General features: G+C 43.9%; 1 protein-coding gene across 21 annotated transcripts in view; it reads right to left on the bottom strand.

Moving 5' to 3' along the window:
* Window positions 1–1,776: 1,776 nt before the first annotated feature.
* casz1 (castor zinc finger 1) overlaps window positions 1,777–18,420 on the bottom strand; it is a 175,482-nt gene continuing 158,838 nt past the window's right edge. For 12 of the 21 annotated variants that reach the window (XM_079674826.1, XM_079674829.1, XM_079674825.1 and 9 more), the window contains 11 exons: window positions 15,334–15,466; window positions 14,848–14,911; window positions 13,761–13,921; window positions 13,359–13,481; window positions 12,936–13,253; window positions 12,637–12,859; window positions 11,646–11,817; window positions 9,942–10,090; window positions 8,835–9,048; window positions 7,689–8,042; window positions 1,777–6,960 (listed from right to left, as the gene is read on the bottom strand). In XM_079674826.1, coding sequence (XP_079530952.1) covers window positions 5,690–6,960; window positions 7,689–8,042; window positions 8,835–9,048; window positions 9,942–10,090; window positions 11,646–11,817; window positions 12,637–12,859; window positions 12,936–13,253; window positions 13,359–13,481; window positions 13,761–13,921; window positions 14,848–14,911; window positions 15,334–15,466 — 3,182 coding nt within the window. In that variant the 3' untranslated portion in view covers window positions 1,777–5,689. The remainder of the gene's footprint in view (window positions 6,961–7,688; window positions 8,043–8,834; window positions 9,049–9,941; window positions 10,091–11,645; window positions 11,818–12,636; window positions 12,860–12,935; window positions 13,254–13,358; window positions 13,482–13,760; window positions 13,922–14,847; window positions 14,912–15,333; window positions 15,467–18,420) is intronic. The other 9 variants (XM_079674832.1, XM_079674833.1, XM_079674838.1 and 6 more) reach the window with 3 other exon arrangements.

The raw sequence follows: 18,420 nt of genomic DNA, 5'->3' as shown, positions 1-18,420 counted from the left end.
TTGACTTTTTTATGACTTTTAAACATACTATGATATAACTTTAACTTTTGACATTCAATTTTGACATTCAATAATATTAATTGAATATGCTTTTAAAACATACTTTACTATGACTTTTTATTAATTTTAACATACTAGAGTATATCATTTTATTCTGATGTTTTCGTCATACTATATTCATATTTTCTATACTATGTCGTTTTTTGTCCTTTCTTTTTTATGATATCTTCGACAAATTGTTGTCCCTTTTTTATTTTTCAACATACTACCTTTTTATATTATATTTTTGACATACTATATTATTTTTTGTTTGTTTTTTTCGACATGCTATACTATCTCGGTTTTTATGATATTTTGAAGGGGGCAATTGGCCCCCCCCACTTGACACCCCTGCTCTGATGCCTGATGATGTTATTTTTCAATAAATTAATAACTGTTAATTTAGTTTGACTCCACCCAAATACGAGTGAAATGTATCTTTCAAAATTAAAAAAAGCTAAAATCACGAGAGTCTGGAAGCATGACCCAGAATGAGGGACATGGCAGATTAACAACCAGTGAACAGTCTGTCTGTTTAAATGGTGTGTGCCTGGAGGCAGCTCTGCAGAGAGATGGAGACTAAACTGACATCACATCTCACTCAAGTGTCTCTGTCTGAGGCCCGGACACACAGTACACACAGTACACACAGTACACACAGTACACACAGTACACAGAGACTCAGATCATCACGGCCTCCCTTTAATGATCGAGCCATTTGTAGTTTCTGCTGATATGACACCTTTACGCTCAAATATGCTCATGAGATAGTGATTACACACAATATCACCTGTTCCTTCCTTTCTCGTGCAGCACATTGAGTTTAAGAAAAATGTATATGATTATGTATTTTTCTCTTTATATATTTGTAGGTAAATATTCACTATTTATATATATTATAATAGTACAGTCTTAATGTCTTCAACACCAGTACCACGTGTTGATATATTTGATAGTTATACAGTATGGTAGTTGGTTTGTCGTCATTAGAAGTGCATTGTTTTTCGTAATGTGCATTTATTTAATAATACATGTCAATCAGCTGATCTTTTATAAAAAAAAATTTACTTTCATGTACACCTAACATTTTCCTCCATATTATATTACATTTGTCATTATTTCTGTGCATTCTTTTAATTTTGTTATAGGTATTATAATAGTTTAATCTCATTTTATATGATAGCACTCTCTGGCTTCTTGGCTGGCACACTGTTCTCTCTGAGCTTCTCCAGCTCTCCCTCTCTGGCTGTATTACGCAGGACTCGGTGAGTCCACAGCGGACAAATCTTCATAAATCCTTCCACAGTGGCCACTCCACTGATTCCACTGTACAATATCTGTCTTCATCTCAGAGTGCCCGGGCCCAGCCACCTGCTTTTCCTCTGCCCCCCCCCCCCCTCCTCCACGCTTTGTGAACTTAATAAAAGCTGCCATTAAGCAGCGCTTCATCTGTTTGGGCCCTAATCTGCCTTATAGGCGTCATGTGACCACATATGCAGTGCACACCTGTCGTGTATGTTCCCAGCCCCGACTGTTGCCTCTCTCTCTCACTCAACCTGTTCCTGGCACATCAACCCATTGCGTGTCAGCGATGGCCGGCACATAGCACAAATTGTTGGCACGCGTAATATACACGACCTGGTGTTGTGTTTTGTGAAAAGGTATGCATCAGTTGAAAGATTTGTCATACTCTTCTTTGACATTCAACAAGACATGAACAGTGAAAACAGGCCTACAGTCGTTCAGTATGTTTTTATTTCACTGAATAAAAAGCTCAATCTTTGCATAAGACATGCAGAAACAGAAGAAAAACATAAATATAGCACAATGAAGATGAACAGCACTGTTATCCAAGTGTAAATAAGCAATACGACAAGAATGAATAGTAGTGCTGAGGGCAACACATTCAAGTAGACTTTAAAAAAATTGCTTCATTGTCTGCTTTTCATATAAAATGTCTCATGAGTCTAGTCAAATTGAACGCTAACGGGAGATGGCTTTTAGTCCAAAAGTGCAATATATTTTACAAAGTCTAAAATGTTGCTGTTTACCCAGTACGCTGCAGTAAGCAGGAGGCTTTCATATTACATTTTTCGCAGCAGTGGAAATACATCTCAGTTTATTTCCCCCCCACTTTTTTATACCATCTTTTTACTCCGTTAATTAAAACAGTAAAATGATCTGTCGTTTCGGCAGCAGCCTATGCAGGATTTGGAGGTCGTTTCCGTCTGGTTTTTGTGTAATATAATTTTCATGTTTATTCTTTTTTTTTTCTAGTAGATTATATACAGGATGCCAGCTGGCTGACAGATGGTGATGCCTTTACCCACATTTTTTTCTCTTTTTTTTATTAAAAAAAACATCACAAGGAAGTGAAGGAGGAAGGACAGGAACAGCTGTAGACGAAGGGACAGAGAGCCGGCACACTGGCCGCTGGGTGACATGAGGAGTGGGAGGAGAGCCCAGCACGTGGCTCAAAGCAAAGAAAAAAAAAAAAGAACTAAAATAAATGTGCCCTGTTAACGGTGAACAAGACACAGAGAGCCATCTTGTTAGCAGTAGCAGGACTCTAACTCTCCCTAATGGTCCGAAGCTCTGATCTTGTTCCCGCACCAGAATGTCAAGTGTGAACAACGGGCGACCACAACAACAAATATTGTTGATTCCTCTACCTGCATGGATGCAGATGTTTGTTTTCATTTGTTTTTCTTCAAATTCTGTGGCAGAAAGTGTCCCAGTTGGATTGAAAGTTGAACAAAACGGGGGAAAGGCGCACAAGGTCATGAAATATGAGGCTCTGAGCAGCTGGGACAGAGCCACAGGTCTGTGTTCTTACAGCCGCGGCCTATCTGTCTCTCTCAGGGGGAGACACACACACACACACACACACACACACACACACACACACACACACACACACACACACACACACACACACACACACACACACACACACACACACACACACACACACACACACACACACACACACACACACACACACACACACACACACACACACACACACACACACACACACACACACACACACCAGGAGTGTCACTGACGGATAGAGAAACAGAGATCGCTGCTGTGACCTTTGCCCTGCTTTCGTCCACACACAATGTCCTCAGGCTGAAGCACTATCAATCACTACATGTGTATTGTTATATAATTATAGTTTCTTTATTTTCAACTTTTTATAAATCCTGCTATTTTTCACACACACACACACACACACACACACACACACACACACACACACACACACACACACACACACACACACACACACACACACACACACACACACACACACACACACACACACACACACACACACACACACACACACACACACACACACACACACACACACACACACACACACACACACACACACACACACACACACACACACACACACACACACTGAATTCAAGTGCACGATGTCTCCCAGCCCCTACAGTTATCTGATGAGAAACTAAAAACAAACGTGGCGACGCCTCCGCTCCGCTCTGGATCCCCGGAGACAATCAGTCTGAGAACGAGGCCCACAGCAAAGTCAATATAAACCAAGGGTTTCAATTCATGAGGAAGAACAAAAGCGCACACATGGAAAAATGACAGTCACTAAAAAGTGTTTGATAAATAAAACAGAAACATCGATGAATTAATTCAAATCAGTGTATTTTAGTTTGAGCTTCTGACATAGTTTGGAAAAAGAAAACAATAAGTACTGCAAACATAACGAAATCTGCCAATGCTACAGTATGCACAGCTTTCCCCCCAAAAGTCTGGGGTAATTAAAAAAGGTCACGCACACAAGCAAACTATGATGAGGCTATTTGAATTTTTTTACTTTTTATTATTCATTTCTCCTCTTAACGGTTTTCTTTTGAAAGGAAGCTGTTCATCAAAGAGCATTTTGTTCATATATAGTTATTTTTTACAGAGGAAAATACTGTACAACCTTTTTTTTTCTTCTCAAAACAATATCTGGAGGAACATCATCTACACACTTATTTATTCCCTATATTATGATGGTTTCTTTCCAATGCCAAGCTCAGGAGATCATTCTTAATCAGTGTGTCCACTTCTTGGTCGAACATATTCGCTCAATATAAACCAGAGGATGGCTTTGACATATTTATAATTTAGTTCTACAGTAAGTGAGCATCGCCATGAACTTCTTAAGAGTTCATTTCAAATCACAGTCCGTATTAGTGTTTCTCGTCAGGGGGCACCTTCTTTCTGATGCACCCATTTCCTTTTCTTTTTTTTTTAAAACTGTCGGATCACAGAAGCAAAAAAAGAAAAAAAGAAAAAGCCAGTCTTTAAATAAATCACAGAACAACAGTTCTTTGTCACACTAACATCTATTTGTGCATTAAAGCAAAAGTGAACTAAAACAACATCTTTAAAGCAAAATTCCCTGTTAAAAGATATATATCATTTTTTTTCAGACGGTAAAAATGAACCTAGAAAGTGCATTAACACCCTAAAATTTCTCATTGGAAGGTCACATAAATATTAAATAAAAACCGTGACAACAGGAGCTCAACCACAGCCGAAGTGAATGGAAACAATGCCGCTGAGACATTTTCGGTCTGTCAAATGTCAACATAAAACACACTCCCCTCGCTCTGCATCGGAGTGACTCATCTTTTCCTGTGGTCAGTCCGACCCCCCCCCCCCCCCCCATATCCTGGCTCTCCTGCCGTTAATCACGACCTCGCCTGCTCACAGATCGATATGCTTCTGACTAACAACACAACAAAATTGTAATGCAAAGATGCAAATGGTAACAAAAATATTTTTAAATATGCTTATGAGTTATCATCGTAATCACCGTGGTCAGCTAATATAAAAGTGCACTATCCACACACAAACTTGATTCCTCTGCAGGGGGGTACAATTACAAAGGGCTGAGCTTGGTTTGGGTGCTAGTGGAACGCTGCTAGCAGAATGTCAGAGAACTGTTGAGACCGCCCCACTGACCAAATATTTACTGGTCAATTCCACATGTCATCGAGAACACGAACAACATCTGAGAGAGACGGGGACGAGCGAAGAGCGACTCCCTGTTCTCTCAGTGTCTCAGAATAATTAATAATAATATTAATACAGAAAGAAAGATCAAATGTTTGAACGCATCCTGCTTCCCCTTAGTGATTCACGTCCCTTTGTCTGTCTCCTCGGCCCTGCAGTCGCCTGTGCCAGCAATTTCCTTTTGTATATCATCGTTCACACACACACACACACACATATATAGTTATATAGAGAGATTTGTTTTTGTTTTTCTAACAGTTTTTCTTTTAACCACACACAAAAAAGTGAACAAATTAAAATAAATTAAAGTCAAACATGCACGCACACAAAAAGACTGATGTGTAGTAAAATGCTTTACATTGCTGCCCCGCGTGTAAACCACGGCCTAATTCTGTGTGTCTCCGTTCATATTTTTTTAATGCATAATTGAATTAATAATGTTGGTCATCTTGTAAACATCATAATAAATCATTTTGGGCCATCATTCTTCTCCACGCTGTTGTTGTTTTTTGTTGTCATCTGAAGTCTCTAAATATGATAAATGAGGCCACTTTTATTTAGTTTGTTCATAGCACACAGTCACTGCTAGTCTCTTCTCTCACGGGTCGACATCTTGCTTTCCCACTCGGGAAGCATCAGTGTGGTTAACGGAAGCATCGGAACTCTGGCCATTGTCCTTTTCACCCTCAGCCTCCGCCATGGAGTCATCATTAGAGTCAGTGTTAAGCTCGGCCTCCTCCTCTTCCTCCTCATCCTCCTCCTCCTCATCCTCCTCCTCCTCCTCCCCCGGACGCGCCTCGTCCTCTGGCGACAGGTCGTCCTCGGCCTCTCCAGATGTTCCCGTGGTGTCGTCCTGAGGCGCCCCCTCCGGCGGCGGCGCCTGGTTGGACCGCGCTGCGTTGTGGTGCATTCTGGTGCTGAGGTCCAGGGAGTCGCTGAGGCCAAGCCCGGCTGCGTTCTTCAGGAAGAAGAGGCAGCTGCTGGGGTCCGTGCTCAGGTTGAGGGAGCCGTCCAGGCTGAGGGAGGACGGCGCGTACATGTGGCTGTACTCGGACCCCAGGCCGCCTGTGGGGTACAGCATAGAGGGCGCGCTGCTGTTGATGCTGTGGGACAGGGCTTGGAAGTCGCTTGGTGAGGAGGTGGAGAGATTCATGGAGGTGGGAGGGGCCAACAGACTTCCTCCCAGGTGGTGCAGCGCTTCCTGTTTGGGCGACACAGAGGGCAGGTCGCCGCGCTCCTGCTTCTCGTGCTTCCTCTTGTGGGAGTCCATCTGAGACATGCCCACCACCGTGTGCTTACACTCAGGGAAGGTGCAGTGGAAGTGCGAGCACTTGAGCTTATATTTGCAGTCGGGAACCTCGCAGTCCACGCTGGAGCTGAACTGGCAGAAGCCCGCGGCGGTGATCACATCCTGCTTGCCGTGGTGCTTGCGGTGGGCCGTCACCTTGGTGCTGTCGGTGCAGCGGAAGCCGCAGCGCAGGCAGTGGAAGTGGGTGCTGTTGCCGGAAAACTGGCAGTCAGGGAAGTTGCAGCTGAGCGCGGACTTGAAGCGCTTGAAGTCGTCCAGCACCAAGTTGTCCACGCGGTCGTGGTGCTGCGCGTGCTTGTACATGTGGGTGCGTCCGCAGAACTTGTAGCCACAGTTCTCGCGGGTGCAGTGGTAGTGCGTCACCTTCAGGGAGAACTGGCAGCCCGGGTCCTTGCAGTTCTCGTAGAGGTCGTAGCGCCTGAAGCCCTCCAGCATCATCCCCTCATCCAGCATCTTACGGGAGGAGGCGGTTTTGCGGCGCTTGCCGTAAGGAGACATGTCCTCGATGATCCAGAAGCGCTTCTTTGCACCGGCGGCCGTAGGAATGGAGATGGTGTTGCCTGGAAGAAGGAAGAGGACAGGTTGAACAAAAATCACTTGGTTTACCAGTTACAAACAAATGACATCCCGAGATCGTTCTGGTTGAAATGTGTGGCTTCACTCAGAGTGGTTCACAGCTGAGTAAGCACAGAGAGCCACAGAGTTTTTTATTCCTAATTCCCAGGATGATTAAAGGAGGCGGGAAATGATAGATTGACTTTGGAACATGACACTTTTACAGGGTGTCTCCAGCCTCCAAAGAGAGGCGGAGCTGTGGGTCTTAACCGACCCTCTTATCTCCATGTTGTTTTATTAGGGGCACCCACCTTATGCTACACCCTGTGGTCTCTGCTAATGATCTGATCCCTGTTCTGCGAGACAGGAAGCAGTGGGCCTCGATAAAACTTGAGGCGTGATTAAAGTAAGAGGCTGCTGATGAAGTCTTGTTAAAGGAGGCTAAACAAGGCTTCTTACTACAGGTGCCAAATGTACTACTCTCTAAATCTAGTAATACTAAAAGTTAAAACACACGCCAGGTGTAGGTGAGGTAATTAAACACATTTGTTCTGTTGCTGTACACACTCAGTAAGCATGCACATTTCTATATGTTTTTTTTTTGCATGCTGGGAATTCCCCTTTCCCCCCCGTCTTTTCCCAACAGTACTGCAGAGAATCACACAGTTAAATACGGCACAGGACTCAATTAAGAGTGACAGCTGCAGTGTTGGTTTGAGCCGGGGATAAGTACCTGCAGCATCCTGCACTATAGGGACGTCATTTTTAACCGGAGACGGAGTGGCAATGATGGGGCTGAAAGCTGGTGTGTTGGTTGGCATGACAACACTCCGAGTGGCTCCCAGAGAGGCGCTGAGCAGAGAGTATGACAGACAGGATGGAGAGAGGAGGTATGGGAGTGAGGAGAGAGGAGGTCGGAGGAGAGCGGGGGAGAGGGACGGGGCCTGGGACTGGAAGCCAGGCGGAGGGGCAGAGGAGTGAAGAGGAAGAGGAGGAGGATAAGGGGGGGAGGAAGGTGGTGCGTAGTGGGTAGCTCTAGGGTCAGCAGGGGTGGTGGGAGCAGAAGTGGTGGAGGGCCAGCCTTGTCCTGGAGAGACAGGACCACCAGAGAGGGTGAAGGACAGACAGGAAGGGAAGAAACACACAGAACAAGGGATCACAAACACACACACACAGACACAGACACACACACACACACACACACACACACACACGACCAGAGGGATGGGAGGCAAAAAGAGAAAGATAAAAGATAAGAGAATGATACAAAATGAGGCCCATTCAAGACAAGTAACCCCCAAACACCAGCCAAAAGAACAATGATAAAAACAGTGGATAATATTGGCAACACATGGAGAAATGTGAAAATGACAGGCAGGCTCAGATTTAGAAAAAAAAAGCAGAGAAGAATCAATTTATCCAGTAAGTTTTAAGGTGAAAGGAGGCCATTTCTCCTTTGCTTCCCTTTCCCCGCACAATTATAAGTACTAAAAGTGCTAAAGTAGACATAAAGCCACAGGGGTGATCTCTGGCCAAAGGAAAATGTAATAAGCTGAAATAACTCAAACTATTGATGGACAAAATGGATGTTTTATGAGGATGACCAGGCAAACTGCAAAAGACCTTGTCCACGACTCAGAACATAAGAACACAGCATTGTCATCAACCTCCTTTAATATGACGGATGTGCCGTTATGGTATTGATTGTCAAGTGAAACTACTGAATCACTTGATAGAGCGAAGAATGAAATGTGGCTGTTTTTAGGGTAAAGTAGATGGATTTGGACTGAGTGAAGCCTGAGGCTGAATGGAAGAGTTGTATTCTCTTAAACTAAACTTTATTCAAGCTCTACTGGAATTCTTTTTGACATATTCTCACCTGCTGGAGAGCTGTCGTTGCCTACAGGTGTGCTGGCACCGCTCCGGTCCTGGTTGGAGGACTCTGAGGAGAGACCAAGTGGGCTGCCCCCCCCTCCCATGTAGTCCATGTAATCATCAGTCTCATCCATGAGGCCGGAGGAGAAGCTGGAGTTCATACCAGGATGAGTTCCCATCATGCCGGATCCATCTGCCCTCTGACTGAGTGGCATCACCTGAAAAACAAACAAGCTTTATTGTAAAAGAACAAATATTTCCACCTATAACGTGTCATTAATGCAGGTGTTGGCTCTTGGCAAACAACCATATCTCAAGAAGTGGAAACTCCTCTGAAAGAATGAACGTCACATTTCTGTCATTATCTGAAGACTTCCAAACATAAAAAAGAACAAACCAAACTAGAAAATCCACATGTTTGTATCCACCTACAGTACTGCAGAGAGAAGTTGGATATGTACACTCCAAAGTTGAATTGCTTCAGAACGAAGTCTTGAGTGATTTGTCACTGAACGGGACAGGATGTGAGCTTCTTTTTAGACACCAAATGAACTTGTTACTCTTTACCAGAATATGACTCATAAAGCAGGGAGCACAGTAAGGCTGTTACACAACACAAAACCAACTCAAATACGTCATGGTTACTTCGGATGCCAATCAAAATACGAAAATGTTTAAGAGGTGAAATAAAACAATTAAAATGTCTCAAACCAATATAAAAATCTCTCTTTAGTTGCTCATTTCCATTTCTATTTTACAACCAGGTTTGCAGTAGTTGTTGGAAGAACATCTCATCTTCTTACAGCAGAAACCACAATAACTGTTTGTGTTTGTTGGAACATCACATTTAAACGTAGCTTCCTTTAACAACGTCTACACATTTTTGTGCAACAATACAATCCATGATATTGGGACACACCATGTTAACATCTGCAAGGCAAGAAAATGCAGCTTTAATCTGTCAGTATAAGGGTGTGTGCAGTACTTGTCTTTGTTGACATATGGTACAATAAACTGCTCAACAACTGTTTAAATTCATTGAGGCGTTCAACCCGTATATTTAGATAATTACTCGTTACCGTTGGCATGTGTCATATGTGACAGTTTGTACCTGAGAAGGGGTTCTGTCGAAGTTCTTCCCCAGCATCCGCCTCATGTGTTTGCGTGCGTGTGAGGTCATCTGGTGCTTGAGCAGGAAGGAGAACTGGCAGCCATCGCGGATGCAGTGGAAGTGGCTGTTAACTTGGTTATACTTACAACCTGCAAAGAGAAACCAGTAACAGTTTTAAAACTCTCCTCCCGCAGATTAATTGATCTTCTGCTCATTGTGACACGGCTGAGAACAGCTACTGCGCTGAAACGCAATATTATCAGGGTGGCGGTGTTATGATTAGATCAAAGACAAAGTGAAATATTTTTAGTTTTTTTTAATTTCATGATATAGCTCTGACAAAAGAGGGATTGCTTTCAAAGTGTTTGGGAGTGTACATGTAGGAGGAATATTAGATCACTCCGGTGTCACACTGAGCAAGTCAAGGCTTCTGTGCACTAAACCTGTGGAGCTCTTTTATTACACTGACATACTTTATTCAATTAGGAATTTACATAAATAAATTCTCATTTTCTGTGGGCCAATAATGCACACACCCCTGCAAACCAAAGTAAATATACAATTATTACCATATTACATTCATTTTTCAAAGTATCTCCGTTGTCCCTTTTCCTTTTGTTCTCCATTGTGTCTGCTGTCTGCTTCGTATTCTTCTGTTCTTTTCTAGTGTTTTAACCGCTCTGGCTCTAATTGCTTTATGATTTCAAATTAAATGAATGCTCCGTTTTCTGCCTGTTAATCAAATACCATTATATAAAAGCAGGCAGAAATAATTGAAAGAGTAACATGCTGGGCAGGTGCTAGCATGTCAGTAACCATGGCACCCAGTTTAGGAGGACAACACGTCTGTGTCATCAAATAGCTTTTGCACACACAATGTTTTTAAACACGCGAAGTTGAGCAAATAACAGTAACCCCGTGACACGGAGGGCCTTTTGTGAGACAGAAACCAGGTAACATCATCAGCTGTGTTCAGTTTAATGTCGCTGCCATGGATACTGGCAGCCCATCAATTCTTTATGACTGGAGTGCTAGCGATGGTAATCCTTTCTGTTTTTTCCCCCCAGCCCAAACAATACAGTTGGCAGATCAGACTGGGGACAAAAAACAGCTGTTTAGGGCCTGTTTTTGTTTGCTTTGTTTCTGCGTTCTGAAAAGCTTGTGTAACCGCCTGAAAAAAACAGATCACTTTTAATTCATTTCATTGTGATGGCAGCGGTGGCTGTGAGGCGCAGCTTCAGAACACAAACAGGCTAAACCAGACAAGCCGGATAATTAACAAACACAAACCTAATTGCTCATTTCTGACAGGGGCAAAAGGAAGAAGAAAACAACCTGGATGTGATTGCCCCCTTTGACGTTATTGCTCATATACAGTAGTACAGGCAAGACTACCTTTGGGACTTGAGGTGCCATTGTGAATATGCAAAACAGAGCAACAAAACCTATGCGGCGGACTTGTTTCATGCCTCTTAAACAACTCACAGCACGACACTGTTTGCCAACACCAGTCCCTCTCCCTTTGTAAACAGAGAACATCTTCCTGCACAGCCAATGAAAATCAATCTACATCTTCCTCAATTTCATACCTTTAATCATGGTAGAAAATGATTACAAATGTGTGTTAAGGCTGACATGGCAAGGACAAAAACAGTCAGCCGGCCAAACGTGTATCACACTTATGTCAGGAGTTATTTTTCTTACCCAGCCTCCCACACTCCTCCCTCTTGGTGAAGTATTTGAAGCCGTTGGCGGCGCGGCGCTCGGCCTTCTCGTGCTTCTTGACGTGCCACGGCAGCTTGGTGGTGATGTTGGTGACAAAGAAGCAGCCGGTCCGCAGGCAGTGGTAGTGGCCCCTCATTCTGAACTCGCAGTGCTGCAGAACAAACATTTCCATAAGTCAAATGTGGCCATGTCAAATACAAAGGAGTTGATTAAAATGATTTAATCTTTCTTTGTGTGCACATTTAAAGTGAACACAATACACATTTTTTTCAAAAACATAATCAACCCTTCACAACCTTTTCTTATTCTGGTCCTTTGGAACATCCCACATTTCTAAGAACGATGACTTTCTTTCTTTTTTTTTTTGTCTCCAGGCTTCCCTCAAACACCCCTCCCCTGGAACATGTCTGTACACCACCATCTGTTTGTGAGGCCCACATCCCAGAGGGACCGGGCCAAATAAGATCTGCTCAGTTCAGGAGATGGAGACTAAGGGGAGGAGGGGAGGAGAAGAGGAGGAGGAGGGGGACTTTTTGTGAGAGGGGTGATTTTCGACACATTAATGAATTCATTTAAACGCTTTTCCAAATACGGGCTCATGAGAGCAGGCAGGGGGGCTGCCATTTAGGTTTCATTTGCGAAGCATTCCCCTGATTTTTGCCCTATTCCAGACAGCCTTGTTTACTGTGCAAGTGACAATGATTTATTGGGTAATATCAGCTAAATTGGCCTTTTCTGAGAGGAGAATGCGGCAGTCAAAATGACATCATTGACATATAAACAGGCATTACTGGGGTGAGTCGACTGTCTTTTTCAGCAGAGATGGAAGACAGGGAGCGGCGGTTGTGAAAGCCTTGAGTCAAATAACCTCAAATACTGGTCTAATAGATAGCATACTTCATGCTTAGAAAACTGTGGGAGATGACAGTAGGTGATTCAGCTCCTGGCTGAGATACCGAGCCGCACTCACCTGGTTGGGACAGAGACACTGCAGCGAGTAGTAGGCAAACTGGTCTCGGACGTTGACCAGGTGGTTGTTGGGGTTGATGTGGTCCAAACAGTGGGACTCGGCTTTGCCGGACGTCTTGCACACATACTTGCAATTCCCGAACAAGCAGTGGAAGTGGAACTTGTTAGAGTACTTACAGTCAGTAGCCAAACAGGGATCACTGGAGGAATTAAAAAGAGAAATGCTATTCAATTAACAAATAGTGGAATAAACAAAATGTATGTACAATAATGTAAGAGGACATTCAATGTTTTTCATACTTTTCCTGGAACTGCAGGAAACCAGGTTTGACTTGAGGTTTAGCGTTCTCTAGAGAGGTGGTGGCCAGGGGGGAGTTGACTGGCAGGTTGGGCATGGAGGCCGACATCTGAGGGATGCTGCCGGTCAGCTGCTTCCAGGCCAGCAGGGAGGGGGGAGGGGAGCTGTACCCACCAGAGGAGGTGAGGTGGGCCACATCCATGGAGGGGTTGTTGGCTGTAGAGACGGGGGCTGCAGGCAGCGAGGCACCCTCACTGGAGTCCCTGCCCTCTCCGTACTGAGGTTCAGACTTCACCTTCAAATGCGCCCGGAGGTGGAAGCTAAAAGAACAAGATGGAAACCTGTTTATATTTTGTTCAATAAAGCAATAACCTCTAATGTGGAAGGGGAATTATTTTTGGATTACTAAACACTTTGACACTCACGTAGCATGTTTAATGGCCCCATCCACAGTGCTGAAGAGTGCACAACAGTCCTCTACCAAGCAGTGGAAGTGAACTTTCTGAAGGAAGTCACACTGAGACTCACAGTAGTCGTCTGTATCAAACCTAAAGAAAGACAGATAGTAAAGACTCAAATAGACGTAAAACGCAAAGAAGACTGTTTCGAGATAAGATCATTAAAAACAATAACTCTAAGTTGGTTCACATTCCTGCTAGAGCAGATTCTTTATGTTTCAGGGGGTTTCCAGTGATGCAGTATGTGAGGAATGGTATTTCCAGAAAAGGCCTTGACGGTACTTTTAGCTGTTGTCTCACTACCAAAATGAATAAGTCTTACTAAGGAAAGACTAAAGTGACTCCTTGTACTGCTTCCATGTTTCATACCTGCGGAGGTATGTCCTCCAGATCTCAGAGGGTTTCTCTGGCATGGGCCGCTTCAGCACTCTGTTCAGATAGTAGGCTGCCTCTGAGGGGTTGCCCTGGCCTGCCTCCAGCTCCGTCTTTAGGTTCATGGCGTTGAACAGTGCAGGGTTCACATGTGACATCTAGAAAACACATAGCACATAAACAACCAGCTGCTGGGTTAGCTGAACATACGTAAACTGGGTACTCGCATATGGTAATGAGAGTGAGAGAGTTTAAACACACACAAATGTTTTGGCGAAGCAAAAAAGCACATACAGATTTACAAACAACCAGTCTTTTGCTTGAGTGCAAGCCAAGCGTGTTTGCCAAGCGTCCCCTGGGAGGAACTGTTAACCCTTTTATGTGATGTGCTGGCTCGACTCTAACCCCCAAAGGCTGAAATGACACAAGGAGCTGTGGGACAACAGGTGTTGAAGCCCCTCTACTCTCTGGATTAATGACAGCTTTGAGTAGAGCAACTTTGAGGACTTGACCACTTGTCAAGGGTAAAAAAAAAAAGGAGGGCATAACATCATTAATGTGATGGAAACCACCTGGCACTTTTGTATCAATCAGAGAAGATGTATGTGTAAAACAGTGGCCATTTTAATCTTCAGCCAAAACAAATTGCACATCTAAATTTCCATACGCTAACATTTAGACTTGGTAAAAAATGAGGGCAGCGCCTGCCTGTTGTTTTTCCTCTCCTCTGACTTTTTAATCAAATAATTTACAAAGTCTATAAATAACTGTAGAGCGAAGCGGGGGGGGGGGGGGGGGGGGGGGGGGGGGGGAAGTATAAAGGAGGAGGAAAAATGGATGGCGAGTTCATAACAGCTCATCAAAAAACAAACATCTCTATATATCTGGCATGGCACCCAGCTACTGCTTCATTATATTCATTTGTGATTTGGTGCAGTGAAAATTACACTGTATGAAAAATGGCTGGAAAATTTAAATGATACAAACTCATCTTATTAGCGGTGAAACATTAAAAAACAAACAGGCCCCTCCGTGTCCCGCTAATTTGTCTTGGGATGAAAGGCGTTTGATGGATGAATCTTACCTTATTCATAAGCGAGGATAAAAGAGATGTATTCCCCGGTACAGGGTGTCCGTTTGATTCATTACTGGAACAAGGAAAATGAACAATGTTTAGTGAAGATTTGCATGAGAACAGTAAATATGACTATTTATCACGCAAGGTGTGCCTATATAATGAGGAAGAAAAATGCTGTCTTCTTAAGAAATAAGATCTACTGTTATTTGAAGGGAAGATTGGGGTTGACGTTTTATACAAACATCCTTCTCACACGAAAATTGAGAAATATGGTGAGGGTTTTATAATTGTATGCACATGTATATAAATGAGATATTTTTGATAAATAATTGCGCACATAACCCTGGCTGCCAAGACTGCAGAAATCTTCTATCAATCAGAGAAACCTTATTTCCTTGTTGATTTATTTTGTGAATATATTAGGTGAATTTATAACAAGAATAAACATGTTGTATAAAGCCTTAACCCTCTATGTGCCATGCAGCTGTGTACCTGTGGTCCTTCTTGCTCAGGTCCAGGCTGTGCTCCTGCGTGGAGTCCTGGGAGGCCCCAGAGTTCACGTCCTGCGGCTCCTGCTTCACTTGAACCAGATTGAACTGGCTGGCTGAAGCCGAGTGCCCATTCCCTGAGGATCAAGCAAGACACGCAGATGAGAGAAGTGACAACAAAGTTATTGTTGGTCAGCATTATTACCCTATGATGAGATCCAATCTGACTTCTCCGAGAAGAATCCTCCAAGTGATAATTATGGCGGAATTATGTCAGCCCGTCAAGCCCTTTAAATGGTGATTGAGAGGCGGGAGATATGAGGGAAAAAGACTCCTTTTTCTGCAGCACTTGTCACAACTCATTTGCCAGGCTGCCTCTTAACTGGTCATTAAGTGAGATGCTAATGCTGAGGGAAAGTGGCAGTCTCAGATTGGCCACCCCCCTCCTTTTCCACCTTCCCAGGCTGCTTGTTGGCCTGACAACGGACGGCAGCCGATGCCACTGAGCGTACCCACAAGGAACAGGGGTGCTATGTCGGTCAGATTGGAGATGACAGCCAATCAGATTAGTTCAAGTAGCATGACCTCTTGATCACATTCTTCTGCAAATAGGTATTCAGTGGATGCTGTGAGTGAGGACAGGAGCGATGGAATAAAATAGATAAAGACCAGGGGACAACTTGGGGTAGAAATGCTGACAGGAAGGTGAATTCTGCCCCACACCCCGATCCTCAAGGGATTTCAATATTAATTTGTCCTGGGGCTACACAGAGAAAGCCAGGCTTTTTGGTAGACAATAAGTGTTTTTTTGTTTTTGTTTTAATGTGACAGTGGGAGGGGGGACACTTGCCTCTCAGACACTATATGACTGAGGAGCACCGGCGGCCATGATTGGTTTGGTGAGGGATCTGTTGTTTAGGAATCAGGGCTGGTGCTGAGGGATTGTGACAAGGCAAGGTCATGGGCAGCCAAGTGTGTGCCCTTGGCCCTCAGCCTGGTGAGGCTCCTCTCCTTTTTCTTGCTGGAGAGAAAACAAAACCCGCCTACGTAAGGGGGAAACCGAGCAGAGTTTACCCCTGCTACAAGATGACCCAAAGACATATCAGGCAGAATAGGAGTGGAAACGCCGATCTTGGGCCTTGTCAGCTGAAAGCTCCAAGATGAGGAAGTGTCAGTGTCAGTTCAGTTTGACAACGGCTGAGGTTTGAGGGGCTGGAGGTGGGGCGAAGGGAAAACAGCAGTCAAACAATTTTACGTCTGGTTTGAGGTCACTGAGTGCTTACCAAGTCTCCGTCAAGCACTACTTCCCTCCCCCCAACTTAATAGGGGTACACCCAAAATTAACAAGCCAGACAGATTCTGCCTTGTCATTGACAATTAAATCAACTCTCAGCCCAAATGAGAGCACATTAAATCAAGAGCAGCTCCCCCTTTATGATCTACACATGATCATCAGGCGGATTAAGCATTCCTGCACTATATCAGAGGATGCATTGGCTTTTAAAGGTGGATTACAATGCGTAAATCTATTATTGTGTTGCACATCATGAGGTTATTTTTTCTACCCACTTCCCAAAGAGGAAGAACAAATGAGTTTGACTCAAAGCAGCTTCTTTTTGGAAATTATCCAGGAATAATGTATCAGCATGTAATTACTCCGGATAAGATACAGAGCTTGTGAAAGATCATTTGTACTGTGTGCCTAATTAGTAAACCCTTCAGATGCTTGAATCTCTGAGAAAAACACTTAGGGGTAAATTAGAGCGGAACATTAATGCAAAAAAAAGAAAAAATATTGAGTAAATACTGAAAGCAGAAACAGGAAAAAAAAGGCACAATTCACCACAATAGAAGTGAAGTTTCACAACCCTGTGAAAAAATAAACGCTGTGAAAAATAGCCACAAACACTGACTTTTTCACACCTTTTCAACGGAGAAGCATAGACCACTTCCTCCTCATTTTAGCCCCAAATGCCCTGTTCACACATTTTAAGAAGTATGAAATATGAGAAATTAAACTGAAGCTTCTCCTCAATCGTGCAACAGCAGTGAACTTTTACCATAGAGAATGTGAAAGGGGACCTTGTTTTAAAGCAGCTTTGTTATAAAGCACAGAGAGATCTGAGATGCAGCCCCTCACTGAGACTGCGAGAGGGGTGGTGATGGCACCATCTGTGGAGGCCCCACCCTCAGTGGGGGCCTTCCCAGTGTTCAGACTACCTGCTGGAGGCCCAGAGGTGGAGCTCAGCCTGACAGCCCGGGCTCAGCTCGGCTCCCCGGAGCAGCTGCCCCGTCTCTCTCCCAGGGCCTGTCCTGCTCCAGGAACACCACCAGGAATTGTAATCCTTCCCAGTCCCAACATCCGGAGACGCTCCCCCTTGCAGCTCCATTTACAATCTGCACCCCACCTGCTCAGGCTCAGCACAGGAGGCCCCACTGCTACTGAATGCAAAAGTGTGCTCTGCAGTGCATTATCAATTGAATGCTTTAACTTCATTTTCATTCTCTGAAGCTTTGTTGAGAGCAATATGATAAACATAGACAAGGCAATTACCTCCTAAATTTATGTGAATTGTGGTTATGCTAAATAGATATTGACATGTTTTTGTGGGAACAGAAGGTTTCTAGAAATTCTAAAAGTGTGCATTTGCTGGTGCATGCAACTGTGTCTGCATTCTTGTGTCAGTGCGGGAAAAAAAGAAGCTATGTTTCTCAGCTCTGGTGCATTGAGTAATTTCTGCCTCAGTAATTTCTGTTTTTCATAGTTTTTTTTAATTTTTATCGGTTTGCATAGAGGGCATGACGAAAAAGAAAAAAAAACTAACATTTTTTGTTCTTGCAATTTCTGAACTTAATTTCATTCCACCTCCATTTGCTTGGAACAGGCGCAGACATAGATAAGAGACCAATGATGAGGAAACATGTTCGACACAAGCCCCAGGAGCCCCCACTCTGAACATCATAAGAGACTTTTACAGGCTCTACTCTCCCCTGTCAGCGCATTTATCTCCAAATGGATTGTGGGTATCTAACAAACGATCAACACAATAACAAGCCCAGAGCAGAGGACTATGCCTCCGGTATGCCCCTT

The sequence above is a fragment of the Notothenia rossii genome, assembly GCF_949606895.1.
Source record: "Notothenia rossii genome assembly, chromosome: 4".
NCBI lineage: Eukaryota > Metazoa > Chordata > Actinopteri > Perciformes > Nototheniidae > Notothenia > Notothenia rossii.
This window is presented reverse-complemented; position numbering and strand designations above follow the sequence as displayed.